This window comes from Coregonus lavaretus, assembly GCF_964263955.1.
Source record: "Coregonus lavaretus genome assembly, chromosome: 2".
In the NCBI taxonomy this organism is placed as follows: Eukaryota; Metazoa; Chordata; class Actinopteri; order Salmoniformes; family Salmonidae; genus Coregonus; species Coregonus lavaretus.
In genome coordinates this window covers 6,250,392-6,277,750 of record NC_139989.1, presented here as the reverse complement: position 1 = coordinate 6,277,750, position 27,359 = coordinate 6,250,392, and the positions used below count along the sequence as shown (strand labels likewise).

The 27,359-nt window shown below is 41.8% G+C and overlaps 2 protein-coding genes across 3 annotated transcripts in view; one reads left to right on the top strand and one right to left on the bottom strand.

Annotated features, from left to right (window-relative positions):
• Positions 1 to 17,893, top strand: part of LOC311148993 (polypeptide N-acetylgalactosaminyltransferase 11-like) — a 30,263-nt gene extending 12,370 nt beyond the window's left edge. For both annotated transcript variants that reach the window (XM_084186050.1, XM_084186051.1), the window contains exons 7-12: positions 1,497 to 1,614; positions 5,037 to 5,189; positions 9,576 to 9,794; positions 11,620 to 11,724; positions 14,102 to 14,239; positions 14,590 to 17,893. In XM_084186050.1, coding sequence (XP_084042176.1) covers positions 1,497 to 1,614; positions 5,037 to 5,189; positions 9,576 to 9,794; positions 11,620 to 11,724; positions 14,102 to 14,239; positions 14,590 to 14,721 — 865 coding nt within the window. In that variant the 3' untranslated portion in view covers positions 14,722 to 17,893. The remainder of the gene's footprint in view (positions 1 to 1,496; positions 1,615 to 5,036; positions 5,190 to 9,575; positions 9,795 to 11,619; positions 11,725 to 14,101; positions 14,240 to 14,589) is intronic.
• Positions 17,894 to 18,840: 947 nt separating this feature from the next.
• LOC311148977 (histone-lysine N-methyltransferase 2C-like) overlaps positions 18,841 to 27,359 on the bottom strand; it is a 130,276-nt gene continuing 121,757 nt past the window's right edge. The window contains exons 43-49 of the mRNA XM_084186032.1: positions 25,207 to 25,343; positions 24,542 to 24,672; positions 23,588 to 23,768; positions 23,235 to 23,351; positions 20,100 to 20,173; positions 19,839 to 19,947; positions 18,841 to 19,654 (exon numbers count right to left, since the gene is read on the bottom strand). Coding sequence (XP_084042158.1) covers positions 19,562 to 19,654; positions 19,839 to 19,947; positions 20,100 to 20,173; positions 23,235 to 23,351; positions 23,588 to 23,768; positions 24,542 to 24,672; positions 25,207 to 25,343 — 842 coding nt within the window. The 3' untranslated portion in view covers positions 18,841 to 19,561. The remainder of the gene's footprint in view (positions 19,655 to 19,838; positions 19,948 to 20,099; positions 20,174 to 23,234; positions 23,352 to 23,587; positions 23,769 to 24,541; positions 24,673 to 25,206; positions 25,344 to 27,359) is intronic.

Sequence of the window (27,359 nt, the reverse complement as noted above, 5' to 3'; positions counted from 1 at the left end):
AAAATTAGCTGTGGCACACACACCTGAATGCACTTATGACTCCTTTCAATGCGCAGAATTATGATCTGTTTCCCTGAATTGCCTTGTGTAAGCCTAACACTGTAATATCGTATTTTATAACTTAGCTAGTCATTTTGGCAATAGAACAGGCTTTCAAATAATGCCCACCTGACCCAGATTGCGATTTATAATGGACCGTTTTTGGATTGTGTAAAAAAACAGCAGTAATTGTGTGATGTCAGGGATGCAGGGTTGTGTTCAAAACAACTACAAGTGTGCTTTCTCTAGTTCTTCAACAGCACAGCTAAGAGAGCTCAAAAAAGCACCTTATAGTTAAACTCTTCTTTTAGTCATACAAGTGCATTGAAATTACTTAAGAACTGAGCACACTTTGGAGAGGTGTGTAGACACATGGAGACACCAGTTAGTCCTCTCACTCAAACCCTTGTCATTTCTTTGTCTTATGTTGCACCTACCCCACATTTTCCAGGAATATTATTATCATGTTACCGCATGTATCCAGAGTATTTTCAGATTTCGTTATCAACAAATGCAGCGAAATGTACAGTACATGTAAAATGGACATAAAATCAACAGTGTAATCAAGTGTTGTCAGGTGAACTGTTGTATACTCAACTTTGGTCTAATCATTTTCCCATAATCTCTAAACTGTTCCCTTTCAATTGCTACCATTGTTATGCATATGCTTTTCATATTTCTTCTCTAAGAGACATTGACATTTATCCCTACCCATATAGGCCAATTCCCTCGAGTGTAAAGGGTTAATGCTCAAATCGATTGGAATGGCTTCTTTTTTCTTTTCATTTTTACCCCCATTTAGATTTTAGTGGCCTCCCTTCATGCACCTGTTATCAATAAAAGCCATGTGCTGTAGCGTAGTGTTCCCATCCCCCTTATGTATGGAGTCATGTGAAAGCTAATTAGTAGCCTGGTTCTAATGACTGAATCGATCCATGTTTTGAAGAGCCTGAGTGCTTTCAGTCCATTACTATGGTGTAGGCTGGTTTAGCCTTATGGGCTTCTCGGACACCCCTTTGGATTTCTCTCTGTTTCTCTCACATGCTTGCATTCTGGGCTTTACATAAGCACATAAGCCTAAGGCTACGGTCACACAGAAACACATGTAAACAGATACGCATTCATCATGGTCTGTCATCGTCAAAAGTTCAAGTCAATTATTTTCGGACGAGTTGCATACGCACAAAGGCCGACATATTGTGTTATTTGTTTTGATGGACAATCATCTCTTGTCTTATCTGTCAAACAGATTACTCTATTGAAAAACCATTGTCTCAATCAGTAATTTTCAGACTCAAAATCTATATGGTCGCAGCCTAACTTTTAGCCTGACTAGGAGATACAGAGGCATTGTTTTCTCACATATTAGTGTTTGCACTGCTAGTGCTACTTTAAAGGATACTGAAGTAACTAGAGTGCTGACTCACACTCTGCTTTTCTCACTCCCCCTCCCCCAGGTCCCCCACCATGGCCGGTGGTCTGTTTGCCATGGACAGGAAGTATTTTAACGAGCTGGGCCAGTACGACAGCGGCATGGACATCTGGGGCGGCGAGAACCTTGAGATCTCCTTCCGGGTAAATAAAAGGGCCACACATGCACACAATCACTTCTACTCGCTGTATCATGCACACACACTACATTTCTGCTACATGTTGTTCTTATGCAAGGTACAGCTGCTCCCAAAGTGACACCCACCCTTTCAATTGAACATATTTTTCCCATTTTAGGAGGGGTGCCAAATAAAGTAGGTGGGGAGCATACATGCACCTGGTCAAATAAGCTATGACATGTCAACCACTCGCCATAAGCTCAAGACACTTGATTTATTTACCCACATTTTGGCTAATTTCGTCTAAGACTTTGCCTCGGCAAACTCATAAGCTTTTCTTCCCCTAAGAAAAATACAGAATTAAATCAAATGTTATAACTGACAGCCAATGCAAGTGTATTTCTCCATATTACGCTTTGGTCCATTTGAGTTGGATTGCAGCAGGCTAGCAACTACATATTGACTTGGCTACATGAATCTCTCCAACATAAAAAATTCCTTTCTCGACTCAGCGTTTTTAGTTACTTTTACCACATCAGAGTTGGACATTTCTCTTCCAGTCCTGTTTAAGATTCTTGGCAAGACTGCATTCTCATATCTTGCCATGTTACCCTGTTTTGAAAAGAGAGTCCAGTATATGACTTCACTAAGGAAACGTTATGTACAGTGCATTCGGAAAGTATTCAGACCCCTTGACTTATTCCACATTTTGTTACATTACAAATTGATTCAATTGTCCCCCCCCCCCTCATCAATCTACACACAATACCCTATAATGAGGTCCTCTGTAGCTCAATTGGTAGAGCATGGCGCTTGTAATGCCAGGGTAGTGGGTTCGATCCCCGGGACCACCCATACGTAAAAATGTATGCACACATGACTGTAAGTCGCTTTGGATAAAAGCGTCTGCTAAATGGCTTATTATTATTCTTTATTATTAATGACAAAGAAAAACAGGTTTTTAGAAATGTTTGCAAATGTATTACAAATAAAAAACAGATACATTTACATAAGTATTCAGACCCTTTACTCAGTACTTTGTTGAAGCACCTTTGGCAGCGATTACAGCCTTGAGTCTTCTTGGGTATGACACTACAAGCTTTGCACGCCTGTATTTGTGGAGTTTCTCCCATTCTTCTCTGCAGATCCTCCTCAAGCTCTGTCAGGTTAGATAGGGAGCGTCGCTGCACAGCTATTTTCAGGTCTCTCCAGAGATGTTAGATCGGGTTCATGTCCGGGCTCTTGCTGGGCCACTGAAGGACATTCAGAGACTTGTCCCGAAGCCACTCCTGCGTTGTCTTGGCTGTGTGCTTAGGGTCATTGTCCTGTTGGAAGGTGAACCTTTGCCCCAGTCTGAGGTCCTGAGCGCTCTGGAGCAGGTTTTCATCAAGGATCTCTTTGTACTTTGCTCCGTTCGTCTTTCCCTCGATCCTGACTAGTCTCCCTGCCGCTGAAAAACATCCCCACAGCATGATGCTGCCACCACCATGCTTCACCGTAGGGATGGTGCCAGGTTTCTTCCAGACGTGACGCTTGGCATTCAGGCCAAAGAGTTCAATCTTGGTTTCATCAAACCAGAGAATCTTGTTTCAGTCCTTTAGGTGCCCTTTGGCAAACTCCAAGCGGGCTGTCATGTGCCTTTAACTGAGGAGTGGCTTCCATCTGGCCACTCTACCATAAAGGCCTGATTGGTGGAGTGCTGCAGAGATGGTTGTCCTTCAGGAAGGTTCTCCCATCTCCACAGAGGAACTCTGGAGCTCTGTCAGTGACCATCGGGTTCTTGGTCACCTCCCTGACCAAGGCCCTCCTCCCCCGATTGCTCAGTTTGGCCGGGCGGCCAGCTCTAGGAAGAGTCTTGGTGGTTCCAAACTTCTTCCATTTAAGAACAATGGAGGCCACTGTGTTCTTGAGGACCTTCAATGCTGCAGAAATTTTTTGGTACCCTTCCCCAGATCTGTGCCTCGACACAATCCTCTCTCGGAGCTGTACGGACAATTCCTTCGACCTCATGGCTAGGTTTTTGTGTCTCCTGAGTGGCGCAGTGGTCTAAGGCGCCGCATCGCAGTGCTAACTGTGCCACTAGAGATCCTGGTTCGAATCCAGGCTCTGTCGCAGCCAGCCGCGACCGGGAGACTCATGGGCGGCGCACAATTGGCCCAGCGTCGTCCAGGGTAGGGGAGGGAATGGCCGGCAGGGATGTAGCTCAGTTGATAGAGCATGGCGTTTGCAACGCCAGGGTTGTGGGTTCGATTCCCACGGGGGGCCAGTATAAAATAAATATATATATGTATTCACTAACTGTAAGTCGCTCTGGATAAGAGCGTCTGCTAAATGACTAAAATGTAAAGTAAATGTTTTTGCTCTGACGTGCACTGTCAACTGTAGGACCTTATATAGATGGGTGTGTGCCTTTCCAAATCATGTCCAATCAATTGAATTGACCATTTTAGAATAAGGCGGTAATGTAACAAAATGTGGAAAAAGTGAAGTGGTCTGAATACTTTCCGAATGCACTGTATGTGAAACATTGCAATGGAGCTGATGTTTGGTCAGATTTTATACACTCCCCACATATTTATTTGGACTGCGAAGCTAAAACGTCTAATTTGGCTCTATACTCCAGCATTTTGGATTTGATAAAAAATAATGAGGCGACAATACAGAATGTCACTTTTATTTGTATTTTCGTAGATATCTGTTCTATCGTTTAGAAATGAAAGCACTTTATGTATGTAGTCCCCCCATTTTGAAGGTGTCATAAGTATTTTGACAAATTCACTTATAGTATATTACAGTAGTCAAAGGTTTAGTGTTCTGGTCCCATATTCCTAGCACACAATGACAACATCAAGTTTGTGATTCTACAAACTTGTTGGATGCATTTTCAGTTTGTTTTGGTTGTTTCGGATTATGTTATGTCCAATAGAAATGAATGGTAAATAATTGTCACTTTTATTGTAAATAAGAATAGAATATGTTTCTGAACACTTCTACAGTAATGTAGATGCTACTGTGATTACGGATGATCATGAATGAACCATGAATAATGATGAGTGAGAAAGTTAGAACAAAGGTCATACCCCCAAAACATGCTCACCAAGAACAGGTAATGCGAAACATAAATTAAACATAATCTGAAACACAACCAAAACAAACTGCTAATGCATCCAACAAGTTTGTGGAGTCGTCTTCATAGTAGTATACTTGGCCGTAGAGTCTATGCGCTCCCGCATGGTTTAAATAAAAGGGGTTTGAGGTTTTTGATATAGAAGCTCAAAGTCATGAATGTGTGTGTGTGGTCTACAGTAGGAAGTTATTCACAACATGCATACAATATAGCTTAGATGAAGTGTGCTAGCGCTCTAACCAAGAATCCAAATATTTTTAGAACTGCTGAATATGTGCTCATACACTGCATTTGACTTTCTCTCCCTTTCTCTTCTTCAGATCTGGATGTGTGGGGGCCAGCTCCTGATCATCCCCTGTTCGCGGGTTGGTCATATATTCCGTAAACGGCGGCCCTACGGGTCACCCGGAGGTCAGGACACCATGGCCCACAACTCCCTGCGCCTGGCCCACGTATGGATGGATGAATACAAGGTACAGTTGAAGTCGGAAGTTTACATACACTTTAGCCAAATACATTTAAACTCTGTTTTTCACAATTCCTGACATTTAATCCTAGTAAAAATTCCCTGTCTTAGGTCAGTTAGGATCACCTCTTTATTTTAAGAATGTGAAATGTCAGAATAATAGTAGAGAGAATGATTTATTCCAGCTTTTATTTCTTTCATCGCATTGCCTTTAAATTGTTTAACTTGGGTCAAAGTTTCAGGTAGCCTTCCACAAGCTTCCCACAATAAGTGGGCTTTAACTTACTGACTGATGTCTTGAGATGTTGCTTCAATATATCCACATAATTTTCCTTCCTCATGATGCCATCTGTTTTGTGAAGTGCACCAGTCCCTCCTGCAGCAAAGCATCCCCACAGCATGATGCTGCCACCCCCGTGCTTCACGGTTGGGATGGTGTTCTTCGGCTTGCAAGCGTCCCCATTTTTCCTCCAAACATAACGATGGGCATTATGGCCAAACAGTTATATTTTTGTTTCATCAGACCAGAGGACATTTCTCCAAAAAGTAAGATCTTTGTCCCCATGTGCAGTTGCAAACCGTAGTCTGGTTTTTTTATGGCGGCTTTGGAGCAGTGTCTTCTTCCTTGCTGAGCGGCCTTTCAGGTTATGTCCATTATAGGACTCGTTTTACTGTGGATATAGGTACTTTTGTACCTGTTTCCTCCAGCATCTTCACAAGGTCCTTTGCTGTAGTTCTGGGATTGATTTGCACTTTTCGCACCAAAGTACGTTAATCTCTAGGAGACAGAACGCGTCTCCTTCCTGAGTGGTATGATGGCTGCGTGGTCCCATGGTGTTTATAATTGCGTACTATTGTTTGTACAGATGAACGTGGTACCTTCAGGCATTTGGAAATTGCTCCCAAGGATGAACCAGACTTGTGGAGGTCTACAAATGTTTTTTCTGAGTTCTTGGCTGATTTCTTTAGATTTTCCCATGATGTCAAGCAAAGATGCACTGAGTTTGAAGGTAGGCCTTGAAATACATCCACAGGTACACCTCCAATTGACTCACATGATGTCAATTAGCCTATCAGAAGCTTCTAAAGCCATGACATCATTTTCTGAAATGTTCCAAGCTGTTTAAAGGCACAGTCAACCTAGTGTATGTAAACTTCTGACCCACTGGAATTGTGATACAGTGAAATAATCTGTGTGTAAACAATTGTTGGAAAAATTACTTGTGTCATGCACAAAGTAGATGTCCTAACCGACTTGCCAAAACTATAGTTTGTTAACAAGAAATTAGTGGAGTGGTTGAAAAACAAGTTTTAATGACTCCAACCTAAGTGTTTGTAAACTTCCGACTTCAACTGTACATGTACGGAGTAGTAGTACATGCTAAGGCTGGGCGTATTTAAGCAATAAGGAACGAGGGGGTGTGGTGTGTGTGTGTGTGTATATATAAATAATTAGTCATTTAGCAGACGCTCTTATCCAGAGCGACTTACAGGAGCAATTAGGGTTAAGTGCCTTGCTCAAGGGCACATCGACAGATTTTTCACATAGTTGGCTCAGGGATTAGAACCAGCGACCTTTCGGTTACTGGCACAACGCTCTTAACCACTAAGCTACCTGCCAATATACCACGGCTATGGGCTGTTCTTATGCACGATGCAATGCGGAGTGCCTGCATACAGCCCTTAGCCGTGGTATATTGGCCATATACCACAAACCCCTGAGGTGCCTTATTGCTATTATGAACTGGTTACCAACCAGTAAAAATAAATGTTTTGTCATACCCGTGGTATCAGCATTCAGGGCTCGAACCACCCAGTTTATAATTTACTATATACCGGTATTGATGCAATGGACCCGTTTGGGTGTTTACTTTACCTTGTATAATGGTATTTCAATGTTTGGTTTGTTTAATGTGTTATGCCACTCCGCCGAGTCGTCTCGCTCCCTTTCTCCTTCCACACACACCAAGCCCCGCCCCCTGTCACTCAAGGAGAATGCTCTACCACGAGTCACAACCACTTCACTTGCCATTCACTCGCAGTGACTGTCTGCATGGTCAATGCTGCAGATGCAACAAGATGGTGACAACGATGCTGCTTTCCACTTTTTGCTTGTTAATATAAATCCACAAGCATTCTATAAAAATCTAATCGATGTTTATTGGTCACGTACACAGTTTTGCAGATGTTAGCGCAGGTGCAGTGAAATGCTTATGTTTCTAGCTCCAACAGTGCAGGAATATCTAGCAATACAATAGCATTACACACAATCCAAAAGTTTAAAAAATAAACAAGAAATTAAGAAATATCAGAATGAGCAATGTCAGAGTCCAGAATATAAATACATATATGTATGTAAATGATGTGTGTGTGTGTGTGTGTGTATAGACAGTATATGAATAGAAACGGTGTGTACAGCAGTAATTCTATAGGATGAGCCATGACTAGAATACAGTATATACACATATAAAGTGGTAAAACAGTATGTAAACATTATTAAAGTGACCAGTGTTCTATGACTATGTACATAGGGCAGCAGTCTCTAAGGTGCAGGGTAGAGACAATGTCTAAGGTTCAGGGCAGGTTACTGGGCAGAGGCAAGTTAGTGATGACTTTAAGAGTCTGATGGCCTGAAAATAGAAGCTACACTATTAGATAGAAGTACACTATTAGTTTATGTATCTTTCTGTCTGCAAACAGCTAGTTTGTCATTTCTTAGCAAGTTGTGGCTAAAATAAATTGTGTTAGTCGCTAGTTAGCTGGGTAGCTAGCTAAATGTACTGAGTCAGAGCAAACGTAGCTAGCTAATACAGCCTGATAGCAGTGCTGGTGTAGGCCTAGATCAGCATGTTTGTGCAACGGTATATTCTAAATCAGAGGAATAGTTTAAGCATGAATATTTTAGCTACATCAAGTAAGAGCACTGACCAACACTTTGGTTCCTACCCTGTTGCAATAACCTCTCACTGGCGTTTTCATTCGTTGTCGTGTCAAACAACAATGTATTCAAAGTGCCCACTGTATTCCAAATCCAAGTTTGATTGAACAGTATAAAACAATTAGAATGGAGAAAGCCCCATTTAAAAACACTTAGAATGTGTTGCCACCCTAGGGCCATGCACTGCTCATAAAGAATATTTACAAATTGTATTATTCAAAAACCTAAAACACCGTCAAAAATATTGTGATATGATATTTTGGCCATATCGCCCAACCCTGGTACACACAATTGAAATTCAGTCCTAAAAGTCACCCATTCCATGCTGGTGGCCTGTAACAGGTAATAGCCTAGACTGAAAACCACTGATCTGAAGAAATCCCTTTTCACATCCTATTTTTTCCCAGAGGCTTCTATTATAGCCCCCAAGCCGTCTATGGCCATAAGCAAAATAAACTTCTGATGGTTTCACCATTTCTTCTAATCACTCTCAGCTTCATGTCTTTATTAGCACAGTGGTGTTTGTTCCTTTCCAAGCTACAAAGGAGAGCTATAATTTGCTTTCCACGGTCTGAAAATAGCCGACCTAAATTGGAAAGTAAGCTAATTGCGTTGTGATCTCCCATTCACACACCTCATCGTCTCACAATGAGTGAGTCTGCATTTGCTTTCTCATCATTTCCCCTCAGTGTGTGGACTGTTATTGTTTCCAAACTAAGCAGTGTGCACAGAGGCTTTGAATATTATGAGTTATTACTTAATCATTATTACTTAGACATATTGGTGCCTTAGGGGCACATAAGGCATCCACGAGAGAGCGCCACTGATTCCGGGAAGATTATGGACGCTGCCGTGTAGTCTCTTCTGTGCTCTTTCCTCAACTTCCATTTGTTTCTTTCCACTTTGAAATGATATACAGTACATTTGAACTAAGAGTGTGATTCAAAAATTGCCTTACCCCACTCTGAATTCTTAATACAGCAGAGTAGTGTAGCAATGTTCCAAGCAGTTGAAATCTTCCAGAGGGTTAAGATGAGGTTAGGGTTGGCCGGTGGTGGCTTCTCCATCACCACACTAATCAGAGACTGGGACAGGCTTTGTTTCTATGGAAACAGCTGGCCTAAATCAGGATATATCAAGCAGATTCTCAATCAAGGGAATAAGGTAAACATCTTGGTTTTATTATTGCTTAGCCCAATTGAATCTTACCTCTGTAAGACTTGTCTCGCTACAGTATTAGCTAGTGGTTTGTACGTTTCAGGTTTATTCAGTTTTCAGATACAATGTTTGTTTACAAACTAACTTTAGAGCCTGATCTGCCCTCTAAACCATGTGCTTCTACAGACAACAGAGATGCAGCTATTTTCATTGTGGACTGGCAATTCATGTTTCAATAGCAATCAACTGAGTGTGTCATCAATCTCACCTATTTCCTGTCTTGTCTCGTCCAATCAGGAGCAGTACTTCAACCTGCGGCCGGAGCTCCGGGAGCGTGCCTACGGTGACATCAGCGAGCGGCAGGCGGTGCGCCAACGGCTGCAGTGCCGCTCTTTCAAGTGGTACCTGGACACCATCTACCCCGAGATGCAGGTGGCCTCACCCCACAATAAGCCTCAGCAGCCTGTGTTCGTCAACAAAGGCCTCCGCCGGCCCAAAGTGCTGCAGAGAGGCCGGGTAAGATAGGCCAGCTGGCTAAAAGCCCCGCCCCCTCGTTACTCTAAACCACTCACTCTCTCCACTAACCCACTAAAGTAAAGTTGAACTATGCTAACCTAGTCCCAGATCAGTTTGTGCTTTCTAGCCAATGGTCGCATCAACCATTGGCTATACAGCACAAATAGATCTGGGACCAGGCTAGAGCTATGCCACTGTCCACCATATAAATAGTAATTTCACTTACATGTTGTACGCTACGTCATGCCTCAGAATAACACTGTTCAAACTTCAGCACTGCACTTGCAATTTAGTGTAACAAAAGGAGGCCAATTGGTCTTCTTTTATCGATACATCACTCTCTCCGCCCCCTCCCCGGATTTTGTCTTAAGTAGCTGGCAACCATGACAACTTTCTGCCATAACTTTTACATAGTTACTCTTTCACATGGTTTGTTTTTCAACAATAGAGCCATGTGTTGTCGGCGGTCAACCCCCGCCATATTGAGGCAAAAAAATTAAGCCTGAAATGAAAAAGAATGGAATGTATGTTCTCTTCGATTTAAGCTGTAATTCTGTACATCTTTCACATGCAAATAGCCCTCTATGGTAGATCTATAGTTGTAAATTTAAATGAAGTTGCTTGTTTACTGTGAGTGATGCACCTTCAATGTGTATAAACAGCAGCTGCTTCCTGATGGACAAGTAGTCCTCAGAAGTTGTAAACAATGTAACAATATCCCACGTTCCTGCCTGTGGTTGTTTGGGGTTCATATGATAAGGTAAGAAAGCATTTCTAAGATTGTTCAGGTATTTCTGTGTTGCATTCTTCAAAAACGGAGGGAAAGCAAAAATAATCAATACAACATTACATACTGCAACTTTTTACGTTTTTCTTATTGAATGAAATGGAAGAAATGCCATATCCAGTCAGCAGGGGGCAATGTGGTGTTGCACAAGACATTAAGGAGCCCCCAGGTTAAACAGACACACCACTTAGAGGCTCAGAACTCAGGAATAGAAAAGTTATCCTGCTTCAAAAAGACCAATAGAAAACGAGAGTTATGTATTGCAAGTCAAACAACTGACAGCTCTGCTACATCAGTCTCCCAGAGAGAACATTCATAGGTGAATTCTCAAAATGCTTGGTTTCTGAAGATATAAAGTTTTGGAAATAGGCGAACTTAGCAATGAGGCAGTTGGTGCAAGGCATTGACATTATCAACATTTGAAAATGTTCTTGTCTCTTAGATTCAGGTGGGTAGCTCAGCTGGTAGAGCACGGCGCTTGTAACGCCAGGGTAGTGGGTTCGATCCCCGGGAACACCCATACACAAAAATGTATGCATGCATGACTGTAAGTCGCTTTGGATAAAAGCGTCTGCTAAATGGCATTATTATTATTAAATCTTAGCAGACGCTCTTATCCAGAGCGACTTACAGGAGCAATTAGCTTTTAAGTGCGTTCCTCAAGGGCAAATCAACAGATTTTTCAGCTAGTCGGCTCTGGGATATGAACCAGTAACCTTCGGTTATTGGTTCAAAGCTCTTATACACTAGGTTACCTGCCGCCCTGGTGGGTGCGTGTTGGTATGTTGTGCATTTCAGCGGCATATTCTGGAAGTAACTTCACTTGGTATTTATCAATGTATTTTTATTTGAGTTTATAGGCATGTTCCTTGTCATATTTTTTGCAGTAGCACTGCGCAGATGATCAGATCTTACATTGCCATAACCCTGGTGTTGCATGCGCCATGCTCTACCAACTGTGCCACAATGGACATTACCTGGAATACAACTAGTGAGACATCACCTTTGACCTCTCCCTTCTCCTTTCTCTCTCTCTAGCTGCGGAACCTGCAGGCTGACAAGTGTCTGGTGGCTCAGGGGAGGCCAAGCCAGAAGGGGGGTGCCGTGGTGCTGAGGACCTGTGACACACACAACCTAGAACAGGTAAACTAATGGCGCGTTCAAAACAACTGGGAACTCTGAAAAATACTTTTGAATGGTCATCCAACTCGGGTCTCTTTCTAGAGCTCTGACATCATGAATTGACCTCGTATTTTTCAGGGTTCCTAGTTGTCTTGAATGCACCATAGCACTTGACTCTGCTTCGCGTCTCCATCATATTGTCTGCTATGTGACACTGGGAGTCATGATTATGACAACACAAGTCATTAGTAATGATGCCAGCCTATGACTAATGACTTTCTACAGTGATAATAGAACCCTAACACGAGCCTGGCCTCTTTTTGACACTTCTGTTAGTCAGCGCCGTGGACAAGGGTTATAAGGGTTCGGGCTAGAACGTGAAATTAGTTATATTTCATCCTATCTCTTAATATTTCTACTATATGCTTTTATTTCCTTATTTCAACTGTTGTTTCTGGCCACAATAATAATATAATATGCCATTTAGCAGACGCTTTTATCCAAAGCGACTTACAGTCATGCGTGCATACATTTTTTTTGTTTTTTTTTTGTGTATGGGTGGTCCCGGGGATCGAACCCACTACCTTGGCGTTACAAGCACCGTGCTCTAACAGCTGAGCTACAGAGGACCACAATTACTTTTGTAAGCTGGATGTACATGAACTGTACCAGTACATCCTCTCACTCCAGGGTCTTTCATGGTCACAGAGTTTTGTGCACACTTACTGGAAGAGCCATCTATCTTTTCTGCATTCAACTGAAAACGACTGTTCCATTAGGCTCCTCCACTTTCCTGTGTGTGTAAAAATGGTGCAGAGTGAGTCACTCCCTGTGTGTGTCGGGTAGAAGTTCAGCAGAGGCTGAAGCTACTGCAGTTCTGCACTGTGACACGCATTCTCCCCCTCTTGCTCTCTTTCTCTCCCACATACGGGTCGCTCTCTCGCTTTCTGTATTCTCTCGTTCCATTTGAACCCCTCCCCCTCTGCGGCACTGAGTCTTCGGGTATACGATGAGGTCAACAACTTCCGCTGTGAACTGTTTGTGAAATTGTCTGCTGACAAGTTAGGATTGAAATGTTGACACATCCGAAAATGAAGTGTTCTATATTGGGAAGTAGTTTTTTGTTTTTCATAAATATTGGGAGTATGTAAAGTTAAAATTCTGCCATTTCAATTGATTTATTCAAGAATTAAATGTAGATTAAATACCCATAAGGTTATGGTGTTTCGGTAATGGAATAAAGGCATTATTCAATGAATTGACATTCTTCACTCGGGTCTATACCACATTTGACCATCTTCCTTAGTGCCTTCAGAAAGTATTCATACCCCTTGACTTATTCCACATTTTGTTGTGTTACAGCCCTAATTCAAAATGAATTAAACATTTTATTTTTCTCTCACCCATCTACACACAATAACAAAGTGAAAATATGTTTTTATACATTTTTGCAAATGAAATATCTAATTTTACATAAGTATTCACACCCCTGAGACAATACTTTGTAGAAGCACCTTTGGCAACGATAACAGCTGTGAGTCTTTCTGGGTAAATCTCTTAAGCGCTTTGAAAACCTGGATTGTACAATATTTGCACATTATTCTTTTTTAAATTCTTCAAGCTCTGTCAAGTTGGTTGTTGATCATTGCTAGACAGCCATTTTCAAGTCTTGCCATAGGAACAGCTCTTCTTGGTAAGCAACTCCAGTGTAGATTTAGCCTTGTGTGTTAGGTTATTGTCCTGCTGAAAGGTGAATTAATCTCCCAGTGTCTGGTGGAAAGCAGACTGAACCAGGTTTTCCTCTAGGATTTTGCCTGTGCTTAGCTCCATTCAGTTTATTTTTTTATCCTGAAAAACTCCCCAGTCCTTAACGATTACAAGCATACCCATAACATGATGCAGCCACCACTATACAGATAATTGTATGTGTGGGGTACAGAGATGAGGTACTCATAAAAAAAAAAAATGTTAAACACTATTATTGCACACAGTGAGTCCATGCAACTTATGTCACTTGTTAAGCAAATGTGTACTCCTGAACTTATTTAGGCTTGCCATAACAAAGAGGTTGAATACTTATTGACTCAAGACATTTCAGCTTTTCAGTTTGTATTAATTTGTAAAAATGTTGAAAAATATAATTCCACTTTGACATTATGGGGTATTGTGTGTAGGCCAGTGACAGAACATCTACATTTAATCCAGTTTAAATTCAGGCTGTAACGCAACAGAATGTGGAAAAAGTCAAGGTGGGTAAATACTTTCTGAAGACACTGGACACTATATCATCCTTTGGCCTTTCTCACCCCCCACTCATCCACTTTCTCTGTCCCTCCCACTTCACCATACCCCTCCCACTTCCCCATACCCAACCTTCCTCTGTCCCTCCCCTCCTTAGGAGTGGGCCTATGATGAGGAGCACGAGTTGATCCTGACTGGCCTGCTGTGTCTGGACATGTCCGAGATCCGCTCGTCTGACCCGCCCCGCCTCATGAAGTGTCACGGCTCAGGGGGCTCCCAGCAGTGGACCCTGGGGGTGAGTTAGCTAGACCCCCTGCCCTCACTCGCTCAACCACATTGTTGCTCAATCACAAATTGGGCCCATATCTGTATAGGCAGATAGTAATGACTGCTACCACCACAAGACCAGTACTGATATAACTAATACAGTACAGTATTACTGTGGCTTTTATACTGGCTGGTACCATGGGGCATCATGATGATGATTGCTACCGCCAGTTGGCTCTGGGCTACTGCACTAGCCTCCTTTTATTTGGTACAGTAATGCTGTGTTGGTATCAGTAGAAAACGCTTCTATAAAGTCTCCAATGGCTTTCCTCTCCCTCCATGTAACACATGGCCCCGTCTTCCTCCAACCCTCTCCAGAAGAGCAACCGGCTATATCAAGTCTCAGTGGGCCAATGCCTGGCCGTGGTCGACACAATCAGCCCCAAGGGATACGTTGCCATGGCGATCTGTGATGGCTCCCAGTCCCAGCAGTGGCAGTTGGAGGGCTGATGTTGATACGCCACGACTAGTAACATTCCAGACACTGACTGCCCCCCTCTGGATGGGGGGGAATACTGCACACTGCTGCTGCGACAAGGAAAGAGAGGGATGGAACTAATTATGCGGACTGTGTTCTTGAAGACTTGGAGAACAAATGCTGTTTGTGTCTTCAAAACTGGTTCCAGCCTCCCTGAAGTGCACAGAGTAAGTACGGAGCTCTGTGGGTATGCTGTATGTACTATAGTCTCAACCCCATTCGTCCGACTTCCCCTCTTGAAAATTAGTATTCTATTTTTTCCTTGAGAACAATCTATTCCTTGTCCTATGTTTTAGAGAATAGTTTTACAATGTATCATGCAAGTGATTTTTTTCTTTAATATCATGTTTTAAATGAATTTTATCCAATTTGCACAGCAGTCTTGCATTATACAATATTACAATTTCCTCTGAATTGTCTAAGTCCCAAAAGTGTTTACTAAGAACTTTACTAAGTATTAGGACCCTGGTTTTAGAGTAACTGTATTTTATTCTGTACTTATTACAATCTGATATTAAAGTGGAATTGACAGCGTTTTAACTACTTTGCATATATGAAACAGACAATCATATCAGTCAAAAATATCAAATTCCCAGTTTATGCTACAAAACCAACTTTATAAAAGGTTTATTTGACAGAAAATTCCATTACGTACAGTAAGGCATTGTTGGCAGAATAGATGGATGCAGTTCAATGCATGATTAATATAATTCACCAATACATTTGTTGGTAGTCCAAAAAATATTGCTGTACTGGTGCATTGTTTGCTGCCTCCATTCGGGATGCACTGTTAGTTTCAATGGCTAAATATTTTGGACAAAAACGGACGAATGTAACTAAGGCTGGGAATGTCAATACAATCAACCTAGCAAGGGCAATGAACAAGTCAGTCGCAACGTGGCTAATAGGCTAGCGTATCTATCTATTTATTTAGCAAGCTAAAAACACAGAGCCTAACGTTAGTTAGCCTGCTAGGAAGATGTCATGCCATTGGAGGAGTGGGTGAGTGACCAAGTGTTGCCATGTTCGCGGTTTTGCAGCCAAATTGGGCTAAAACTACGTTGCGTGTAAGGAGTCCTCAATGAAACTGACATTAGGATAAATGTGGAGAATTATACATTTGTCTCTGGAGTTTGTGTACACAGCCCTTAGCCATGGTATATTGACCATATATCACAAACCCCAGAGGAGCCTTATTGCTATTATAAACTGGTTACCAACGTAATTAGAGCAGTAAAACTAAATATTTTGTCATACCTGTGGTATATGGTCTGATATACCATGGCTTTCAGCCAATCAGATTTCAGGGCTCAAACCACCCAGTTTATAATTACAATTATAAACCTGGTTCTAGCCCTAAATGTTGATCAGCTGAAAGCCGTGGTATACCATGGGTATGACAAACATTACATTTTACTGTTCTAATTACGTTGGAAACCAGTTTATAATAGCAGTAAGGCACCCCAGGGGTTTGTGGTATATAGCCAACAACGTCGTTACTATGATATTCCTTCTTAACCTCTTAAGGACCTGACCCTTTTTTCAATATTCACCTAATATGACATACCCAAATCTAACCGCCTGTAGCTCAGGACCTGAAGCAAGGATATGCATATTCTTGATACCATTTGAAAGGAAACACTTTGAAGTTTGTGGAAATTTGAAATTAATGTAGGAGAATACCACATTAGATGAGGTATTCTTAGAGTGAGGTGTTCTCTCATTTTCTGGAAGTAGCCAACAGTAGCAAGCTAGCCAACTTTAGCCAGTTAGCTTGGGTGCTTGACTGCCGTTGTGAGGTCAGAACCCTCGGATCAACCCTACTCCTCGGCCAGTTGGCGCTCTGAATTTACGAACAGACAATCTGACAACGCCCAGAGTGAATTTACAAACACACCCCTTGTTGATGTGCATAACTGCGTGGGAGAGACAGCCTACCTTTTCATGGTTGTTTGATCAATAGGACCGTGAAGTTCCCAAATGTAAGAGGACTCCCGTGGTATTTACATATTTGCAGAAATCCATTAGTGTATTATGGCTTTTGGCAAATGCGTTCTAATGATCTAAAGTCGCGCTGTTGCTACTGCCTGTAAACAGTCTAGTTCAAAGTGAATGATGGAAGGCCCACGTGGCAAATTGATTATTTCCATGTAGGCCGTCATTGTAAATAAGAATTTGTTCTTAACTGACTTGCCTAGTTAAATAAAGGTAAAATAAAAATAAATAGCTCTGATTGGCTATGGCGCACTGGTCTGCGTAGACTCCAGTCCTGGACAAGACAGATGGTTTTATTTACTCTAGTGTCTATTAATTCTCTAAAAGCATGGCCGCTTTCCCACTCTATATTGCTATAGAATTTTAATAATAATAATAAATTTTCACAAATGCCTTACTATACGTCATTCCCAAACATTCTATGAATTTATGAAAATGATCAAATTTAAGTGCTGGCTTATCAGAAAATGTAAAAAATAATCTTTCTGGGGGTGTATACGAACAGATTTCATGTTACAATGCTGTCAGTTCCACTTGAATTGCTAGAACATACAGTATTTAATTGTATTTAGTTACATTTTCTTTGGTAGAAACTTTCTATTGTACAAATATTTTCATCACTGGAGTTTTGTTTGAAGTAATGTATTCATCATACCCTTGAACTGTGCAAGGCAACTTCTTTGAAACTGTTGATAGGCTAGAGCAGGGCTCTCCAACCCTGTTCCTAGAGAGCTACCCTCCTGTAGGTTTTTGCTCCAACCCCAGTTGTAACTAACCTGATTCAGCCTGGGCTACACTGCATTAGCTCTACGTTATACTACATCAGGTATATTGACCAAGTGATCGACATTGTGTGCAGTCTATGGAAATCATGTTGAATAGGGTAAATAGAAATGCACAATACAGGGATAGTCTTCAATTTCCTATTGTATGTAGCGGTCTTGGATAATGCCCATCATACTAGCAAAGTCATCCATACTCGCCGTCTGTCCTGCACTGTTCTAGTGAGCTATGATGGTTGAACAAGTTTGGAAAGTTTTTTTTTTTTTTTCTTTCTTAACCAAATGTCATTTCTTATGTATACTGTGCAGTTTAGTAATTATCTTGCAAATGAGGCAACCAAATAAATGTTTAATTGAAGTATGAACATCCCTTGACTAATTTGCAATTGATTGATTTAAATTCTTACTTGGCTGACAAAGTTTGGTCCATTTCCTCCCACAGAATTGAGATAAAGGAAATGGCAAATTTCAGATGTAAAATATTTTATTTGTTGTAAATGATCCTAAATCTGATTCCACAAACTCCAAAACCCATCACTCTGTATACTTTAAAAAGGCTTCATTTTTTAAAAACATTAGATGCTACTATACAGGACGAAGAAAATAAACACTGTTAAAATGTCTGAATATTGTACGAGGAGAAAATCCAAGAAACAAATTTCATTACAACCATTTAAGGAAAATTATGTACAATTGATTCTTCTGAAAGTTTAAAACATATGCCATGTACTGTTTATTACAATGACACTGAATATGCCGACTTTTGTGCACACAAATGAAAACTTCATTTCAAACTGGTCAGCAAAATGCTAGGACCAGATTCAGATTGTGATTGAGTCAATCATACCATATTTTTCTCAACTAGCCAGCATGTTTTCCTCAAAAGAAATGTAAACAAAACACAAATGTTATGTCAAAAGCATAATGGAATCTCCTTCAACTGGTAAGTGAAAGGCATTATATATTTAACACGTGTCCGTATGTTAATTAACTGCATGAGGTAAATCTGAGACTACTGTGCGTATGATACAGTTAAAGAAGCACAATGGTGTGGGTGATTTCCAACCTAAAATCACAGTTCTCTAATTCTACGTTAATATCTGATTTAACTAAGGTTAGGATGTCACATTAGTCTCAATGTGATTGGCGCGCTGCAATTCTTTGATTGCGCGTGTCAATGCAAACAGAAATTGACGTAAACGGAAAATTAAAGAAACTGAAAACGTATTCATTCAAAATACAACCAAAATACTCTGGACTTTTTTACACAATTTTATACAGGAGAAACTCAATGATATCCTTCTTAAATACTTTTTTGTTGAAAAAAAAAAAAAAAACGAAAGAATCACCCAAACAGCCATGAAGTTAAAGGTAGCATTTGGGTGATTAACTTTTTTATTATTTTTATTTTTTACAAATATTTACACTTTGTATATAGTAACACGTTCTGATTAGACGGATAACCTGGGCAGCAGTTTGCCGGTGACTTGCTCCTCATTTTAAAAAAATAACTTCATTTGATAAATACAAAAAAATATTTATTTTACATAAATCAAAAACAAACTGACTCATGGAATCAAGTATTCAACTAATTTTGTTGTTTTAGTGCAAGTTAATATTCCCTTAGCTTTGTCCCTAAGGAAGTCCTCTCTGTACATTCCTTGTTCAGTGGCGTCTACATTTCTGTAACTATATATTTCTTAATCCGGAGGACCTGCCTCTCGATAACTAAATAAGGCGGTGGCCAGCACAAAACTCAACCCATTTACCCACTACCCTCTCACACTTTTTATATTAACAAAAATCCATCTCCATTCTATTTTGCTGAGAGAAAGACTCTGCTCACAGCCTTATAAAAAGTATTTCTGCCTCTTCCCCCTCTAGTCTTCTCTAACAGTTCTGCGGTCATTCAATTCCCTCTAAGTTGTCTTTTTTTAAAGTAATGTTTTCCAGCGTATGAACCAACAAGCCTATAAGACAAAAAGGAATGCATGTGTGTGTCGTTGCCCGCTTTTGCCGCAACTCTGTCTCTGTTCTAGTTCATCCATTTCCGGCAGTTAACCGCACCACAGTGACAAGGGATCTTATGCTGGTCGTCCTCCAGGTCAAATTTGTAGTCGTAACACAGCTAAGAGGGAGAGAGAAATCAGTTCAATACAGCTCTATCTACATGAAGTTTAACTAGGTCAAAAAAATGTGCAAACCTTGCACAAATCTATGCATGCTTGATGTTTGACGTAGCTACAGTGCAATTAATTCAGTCTCTACTCCCAATATTAAGTAATATTGCTTATGAAAGGAAAATATCTTACCTCCTCTCCTCTCTGGATATTACGGCAGGAGCTGATGACGATCTTATCACCTCTCTCCAAGCTCACGGCCTCTGCGATGCAGTTGGGGGCGCAGGAGTGGTTGATATATCTGAGGATGATACCAAGAGTAAACAACTTTCCTACACGCTAGCGACATGACTAGCTTGACCTCTGCTTGTTGTGCTTGTTCACATTTACGAAGCATTGAAATGTAACATAAGTGGGGGTCAAATGATGTATTCCGAACGTAGAAACTCCTACCTTGCTGGTCCGCCGGTTATGGTGGCATCGACGACATGCTCACTGTCCAGGCGGAACATGTAGACTCCACGGTTCTGCAGCACAGCAAGATCAAATCAAATATGTAAGATACAGAATAGCCATGCTTCTCTTGGCGTCTTGTAGATAAGTGCCTTCAGAAAGTATTCATACCCCTCGACTTATTCCACATTGATTAAATTGACTCTCACCCATCTACACACAACACCCCATAATGACAAAGTGAAAACATGTTTAGACATTTTTCTAAAATATTTTGAAAATGAAATACAGAAATCTCAATTACATAAGTATTCACACCCCTGTGTCAATACTTTGTAGAAGCACCTTTCGCAGCGTTTACAGCCGTGAGTCTTCCTGGGTAAGTCTAAGAGCTTTCCACACCTAGATTGTGCAACAGTTGCCCATTATTCTTCAAGCTCTGCCAAATTGGTTGGTGATCATTGCTAGACAACCATTTTCAGTTCTTGCCATATATTTAAGTAAACGGTAACTCAGGAACATTCACTCTCTTGGTAAGCAACTCCCCAGTCATTAACAATTACTAGCATACCCATAACATGATGCAGACACCACTATGCTTGAAAATATGGAGAGTCGTACTCAGTAATGTGTTGTATTGGATTTGCCCCAAACATAACACTTTGTATTCAGGACAAAAAGTTAATTGCTTTGCCACATTTTTTGCAGAATTACTTTAGATGCATGTTTTGGAATATTTTTATTCTGTACAGCCTTCCTTCTTTTCACTCTGTCAATAAGGGTAGTATTGTGGAATACAGTGCATTCGGAAAGTATTCAGACCCCTTCCCTTTTTCCACATTCTAAAATGGATTAACTAAAGAAATCCTCAATCTACACACAATACCCCATAATGACAAAGCAAAAACAGGTTTAGAAACTTTTGCAAATTTATAAAAAATTAAACTGAAATACCTTATTTACATAGGTATTCAGACCCTTTGCTATGAGACTCGAAATTGAGCTCAGGTGCATCCTGTTTCCATTGATCATCCTTGATGTTTCTACAATTAGTTTGGAGGCCGCCTGTGGTAAATTAAATTGATTGGACATGATTTGCAAAGGCACATACCTGTCTATAAAAGGTCCCACAGTTGACAGTGCATGTCAGAGCAAAAACCAAGCCATGAGGTCGAAGGAATTGTCTGTAGAGCTCCGAGACAGACAGGATTGTGTCGAGGCACAGATCTGGGGAAGGGTATCAAAGAATTTCTGCAGCATTGAAGGTCCCCAAGAACACAGTGGCCTACATCATTCTTAAATGGAAGAAGTTTGGAACCACCAAGACTCTTCCTAGAGCTGGCCGCCCGGCCAAACTGAGCAATCGGGGGAGGTGACCAAGAGCCCGATGGTCACTCTGACAGAGCTCCAGAGTTCCTCTGTGGCGATGGGAGAACCTTCCAGAAGGACATTCATCTCTGCAGGACTCCACCAATCAGGCCTTTATGGTAGAGTGACCAGACAGAAGCCTCTCCTCAGTAAAAGGCACATGACAGCCCGCTTGGAGTTTGCCAAAAGGCACCTAAAGGACTCTTAGACCATGAGAAAAAAGATTCTCTGCTCTGATGAAACCAAGATTGAACTGTTTGGCCTGAATGCCAAGCGTCACGTCTGGAGGAAACCTGGCACCATCCCTACGGTGAAGCATGGTGGTGGCAGAATCATGCTGTGGGGATGTTTTTCAGCTGCAGGGACTGGGAGACTAGTCAGGATCGAGGCGAAGATGAACGGAGCAAAGTACAGAGAGATCCTTGATGAAAACCTGCTCCAGAGCTCAGAACCTCAGACAGGGGCGAAGGTTCACCGTCCAACAGGACAACGACCCTAAGCACACAGCCAAGACAACGCAGGAGTGGCTTCGGGACAAGTCTCTGAATGTCCTTGAGTGGCCCAGCCAGAGCCCGGACTTGAACCCGTTCGAACATCTCTGGAGAGACCTGAAAATAGCTGTGTAGCGACGCTCCCCATCCAACCTTTCTCTGAGAAGAATGGGAGAAACTCCCCAAATACAGGTGTACCAAGCTTGTAGTGTCATACCCAAGAAGACTCGAGGCTGTAATTGCTGCCAAAGGTGCTTCAACAAAGTACTGAGTAAAGGGTCTGAATAGTTATGTAAATGTAATATCAGTTTAGTTTTATTTTATATACATTTGCAAAAATCTCTAAAAACCTATTTTTGCTTTGTCATTATGGGGTATTGTGTCGATTGAGAGGGGAAAAAACTATTTAATCCATTTCGGAATAAGGCTGTAATGTAACAACGTGGAAAAAGTAAATGGGTCTGAATGCACTGTAACTACAATATTGTTGATCCATCCTCAGTTTTCTCCTATCACAGCCATTAAACTCTGTTTTTAAGTCAACATTGGCCTTATGGTGAAATCCCTGAGCGGTTTCCTTTCTCTCTAGCTACTGAGTTAGGAAGGACATCTGTATCTTTGTAGTGACTGGGTATATTGATTCACCATGCTCAAAATGATATTCAATATCTGCTTTTGTAAATTATTTTTTATCTATCCATAGGTGCCCTTCTTTGCGAGGCATTGGAAAACCTCCCTGGTCTTTGTGGTTGAATCTGTGTTTTAAATTCACAGCTCGACTGAGGGACCTTAGATATGAGCCAGTCACTCAAAAATCATGATAAACATGTATTGCACAGAGTGAGTCCATGAAATGTATTATTGACTCAAAACATTTAAACTTTTCGTTTTTAAATAATTTAAAAAAATGTAGAAATAGCATAATTCCACTTTGACGTTATTGGGTGTAGGTATTTATTCCATTTTACATTCAGGCTGTAACAACAATGTGAAAAGAAGTCAAGGGGTGTGAATACTTTCTGGAGACACTGTTTTTAAGAGGCCGGATAAATGGCCAAGAGTATGTGGACAACCCTTAAATAGTGGATTCGGCTATTTCAGCCACACCCGTTGCTGAAACTTGTATAAAATCGAGCACACAGCCAAGCAATATCCATAGACAAACATTGGCAGTAGAATGGTCTTACTGAAGAGCTCAGTGACTTTCCACATCCTTTTGGCCATGTAGTGTATCTAGTCTTGTCGGAAAAATATGGCATTGACTATCTAAACTCACCTGGGATTCGTACATCTTCTCCATCCGGTTGGCGACCTCGTTGCGAATGAGGGTGCCGATGTACTCAATCACCATGGTGTGGGAGTCAATGTCCCTGGCGGCGTACAGACCCAACCCCTGCCAGAGGACAGACACAGTGCGGGTCAACACCTCAAACACTGAACTCGACTTTGAAAGCAAACAACCACTATGAATGCTATCATATGATGACATATCAGTCATAACCCAATCAATGTGCATCAAAACAAAATCGCTTGACACGTTTCTAATAAGTTAGAGAAGTATATTGAATCTGCATCAGTGATGTGTAGAGGCCGCATGTAGCCCTAGCACAGAGTGGCAAAGGTGCCCACCTGAATGCGGGAGCGCGCCAGGTAGACGTTGCTCTTCCACTCTGCCTTCATGCGTCGGTACTGGAAGGGGACGGATGCAAACTGCTTGGGGGTCACCTCTTCTGGTGCTTCCGCCACACCCACGTTGCCAACCGTCTGCATGGATTTAGAGGAGCCACCGGTGCTGGACAAAGTGTGAGATCTACAGGAAGAGGAGGAGCCAAAACAGACGAGACACCCTGAAGCATTTCCACAACAGGAAGTTAGAATTACAGTACTACTTTTGTAGTAGGCCTAATTCTATTTCTATGTGTATGACATTGGTGAATGGAGGGTGGGACTGTATATGTTGGCTTCCTGGACCCAGATTACACCCACTCCTAACTGGCATTGTTAATGGAGACGGTCCATTTTAAGGTCCAGTAATAGGCTTAATTTGGGCCTCCGGGAAAGCGGCCCTAAGAGTTTCACCAAACGAGAAACAAGCAGGAGTTAGTTATTGGGGTGGAGAAGCAGCTATTGTGTGGCTAAGAGCAGATCCCTTTCTAGCAGGGATACCGACATCTAGCTTCATAAGAAAGTAGAATTCCAGGAAAAAAGGATGCTTAACATTAGCAGTATTTAACAAACTGAATGATGTGTTAATATAGCACTAAAACAGTGACGCATACAAGATGGAAGTGACAATGAAGGATGATGACTTCACAAGAAAAGAGTGATGGAGGAAAGCAGTTTTTGTTACATTGATTTAAATCAATGGAACCTCATAACTCGTTTCCTCTAACTAGGAATCTGTGAAGTGATGCTAAAGAAAAACATTCATAAAGAGGATATTGAAGAAGAGAGGGAGATCAAAAGAGAACACCTTGTTGTGGATGGAACAAAGACAAAGTTTTCCAGAGATTTAAAACAGTGGCCGAAACAAACATGGCAGGAACTTAAGTGTAAAATCATACAGAATACCTTAACACCAACCTCTTGACATGGGTGCAGGTCTTGGGTTCCGAGCGGGCACTGCCAGTTGGGTTGATGGCCAAGGGAAGGTCCATTAGAGGGTTGCGTCCAAAACGGAAAGTGTAACTTTCACAGGCCTCCACTCCAGGGAGCTGGGAGATGCACGCACAAGCACAGATAATGAAAAACAATATTTTTTTCCATTTAAAAGTGGTTTATGAGGGTTTATAATGACCAAACGTGTTAATTACAAGCTGCACTCAAGTTTTAAACTTAATTTAAACACTCAATAGTACATTCCAGGTTTCCATTCTGATGTGTAAGTGGATATATTGAACTGTTTTTCCTACAGGGAATTGTTTAAATAAATCTCTTACACCACTTAACCTTCGATTTGAAAAAGTGCTTTCATAATCAACTGAAAAGCCAGATTCTAAAAAAGTGTGTCTGATGGAGAACCTCCATCAAAGTACTTAGTGCCTGTGGAAAGCCTTTTCCTTTAAAGCACTTAATGGAGTTGAAGCTATTTTGTATTGGCGCTTTTAACAAAAAACTATCGATTTGCCCAAACCAATGGCCTTGGAGAAGAACATTCAAAACTAAACTGGGTTAGCTATACACCCACCTAAAACGTTCAACTCTCTCAGACTTTTCATTTTACTCTCTCTTGCCATCTCTGCGCTTACCGATTCCACGATCCTGGTGACGGCAGTGACGGTGAATCCAAACAGGTCCTCTCCCTTGAGGTAGACGGGGAAAAGTTTCAGAGTTCCAGACTCGTTACGCCGCTCAGCCACAGGCTCCAGAATCTTGTCCCAGACACCTACAACATAACACAGACGGGATATTCATAAGTGAGGTCAACTGGGTCATGTTCAGAAGGCACCTAATGGAAGAAAACTGACTGAAACAGATGGACTACCTTGACATTAAAACTGACAAACAGATGGACTACCTGGACATTAAGCTCTCGTAAAAGCCTGGGCTTTCTGCACGTGAACATAAGAAGCTTATTACCTTAAATCGATCAATTGAAAGTGTGGGTTCAAAGCTCCAATCCAGATGTGTTGGTCATTACTGAGACGTGGTTAAGAAAGAGTGTTTTGAACACTGACGTTAACCTTTCTGGTTATAACCTTTTTCGGCAAGACAGATCTTCCAAACATTTACATTTACATTTACGTCATTTAGCAGACGCTCTTATCCAGAGCGACTTACAAATTGGTGCATTCACCTTATAGCCAGTGGGATAACATTTTACATTTACATTTTAGTCATTTAGCAGACGCTCTTATCCAGAGCGACTTACAGTTAGTGAATACATATTTTTTTATACTGGCCCCCCATGGGAATCGAACCCACAACCCTGGCGTTGCAAACACCATGCTCTATCAACTGAGCTACATCCCTGCCGGCCATTCCCTCCCCTACCCTGGACGACGCTGGGCCAATTGTGCGCCGCCCATGAGTCTCCCGGCCGCGGCCGGCTGCGACAGAGCCTGGATTCGAACCAGGATCTAGTGGCACAGTTAGCACTGTGATGCAGTGCCTTAGACCACTGCGCCACTCAGGATAACCACTTTACAAAGTTTTTTTTTTTGGGGGGGGTGGGGTAAGGGGGGGTAGAAGGATTACTTTATCCTATCCCAGGTATTCCTTAAAGAGGTGGGGTTTCAAGTGTCTCCGGAAGGTGGTGAGTGACTCCGCTGTCCTGGCGTCGTGAGGGAGCTTGTTCCACCATTGGGGTGCCAGAGCAGCGAACAGTTTTGACTGGGCTGAGCGGGAACTGTGCTTCCGCAGAGGTAGGGGCGCCAGCAGGCCAGAGGTGGATGAACGCAATGCCCTCGTTTGGGTGTAGGGATTGATCAGAGCCTGAAGGTACGGAGGTGCCGTTCCCCTCACAGCTCCGTAGGCAAGCACCATGGTCTTGTAGCAGATGCGAGCTTCAACTGGAAGCCAGTGGAGTGTGCGGAGGAGCGGGGTGACGTGAGAGAACTTGGGAAGTTTGAACACCAGACGGGCTGCGGCATTCTGGATGAGTTGTAGGGGTTTAATGGCACAGGCAGGGAGCCCAGCCAACAGCGAGTTGCAGTAATCCAGACGGGAGATGACAAGTGCCTGTATTAGGACCTGTGCCGCTTCCCGCTTCCACCAAAGGTGGTGGAGTAGCAATCTTTACCTTCAATTTATATTTATTTTATTTATTTATTTTATTTCACCTTTATTTAACCAGGTAAGCCAGTTGAGAACAAGTTGTCATTTACAACTGCGACCTGGCCAAGATAAAGCAAAGCAGTGCGATAAAAACACAGTTACATATGGGATAAACAAATAATTTCATTTGCTGGTTTTAAGCATTAAACTTTCAAATAGCTCTTTGTTGACTGTGTTATCGTCCACCATCAGCACCGGCCTGTACCCTACCTGCCCTAAGCTCTCTCCTGGCCCCTTACACTAAGTCTGAATTTGTCCTGCTAGGTGACCTAAACTGGGACATGCTTAAACCACCTGAACAAGTCCTAAAGCAATGGGCCCTCCTAAAAAAGGTATGACTCCAAACACCCAGAAAAGGCTACTTTCCTTGATGTTATCCTCACAAATAATCCTGATAGGTATCAGTCTGGTGTTTTCTGTAATGACCTTAGTGATCACTGTTTTACAGCCTGTGTTCATAATGGCTACTCAGTGAAACGACCTGTCCTGATTTGTCATAGATGCTTGCTAAAAAAACTTTAATGAGCAAACCTTCCTTCATGACCTGGCCTCTGTAAATTGGTATAGAATCAGCTTGATCCCCTCTGTTCTATATATTTAGTGGTATTTTTAACAAACACGCCCC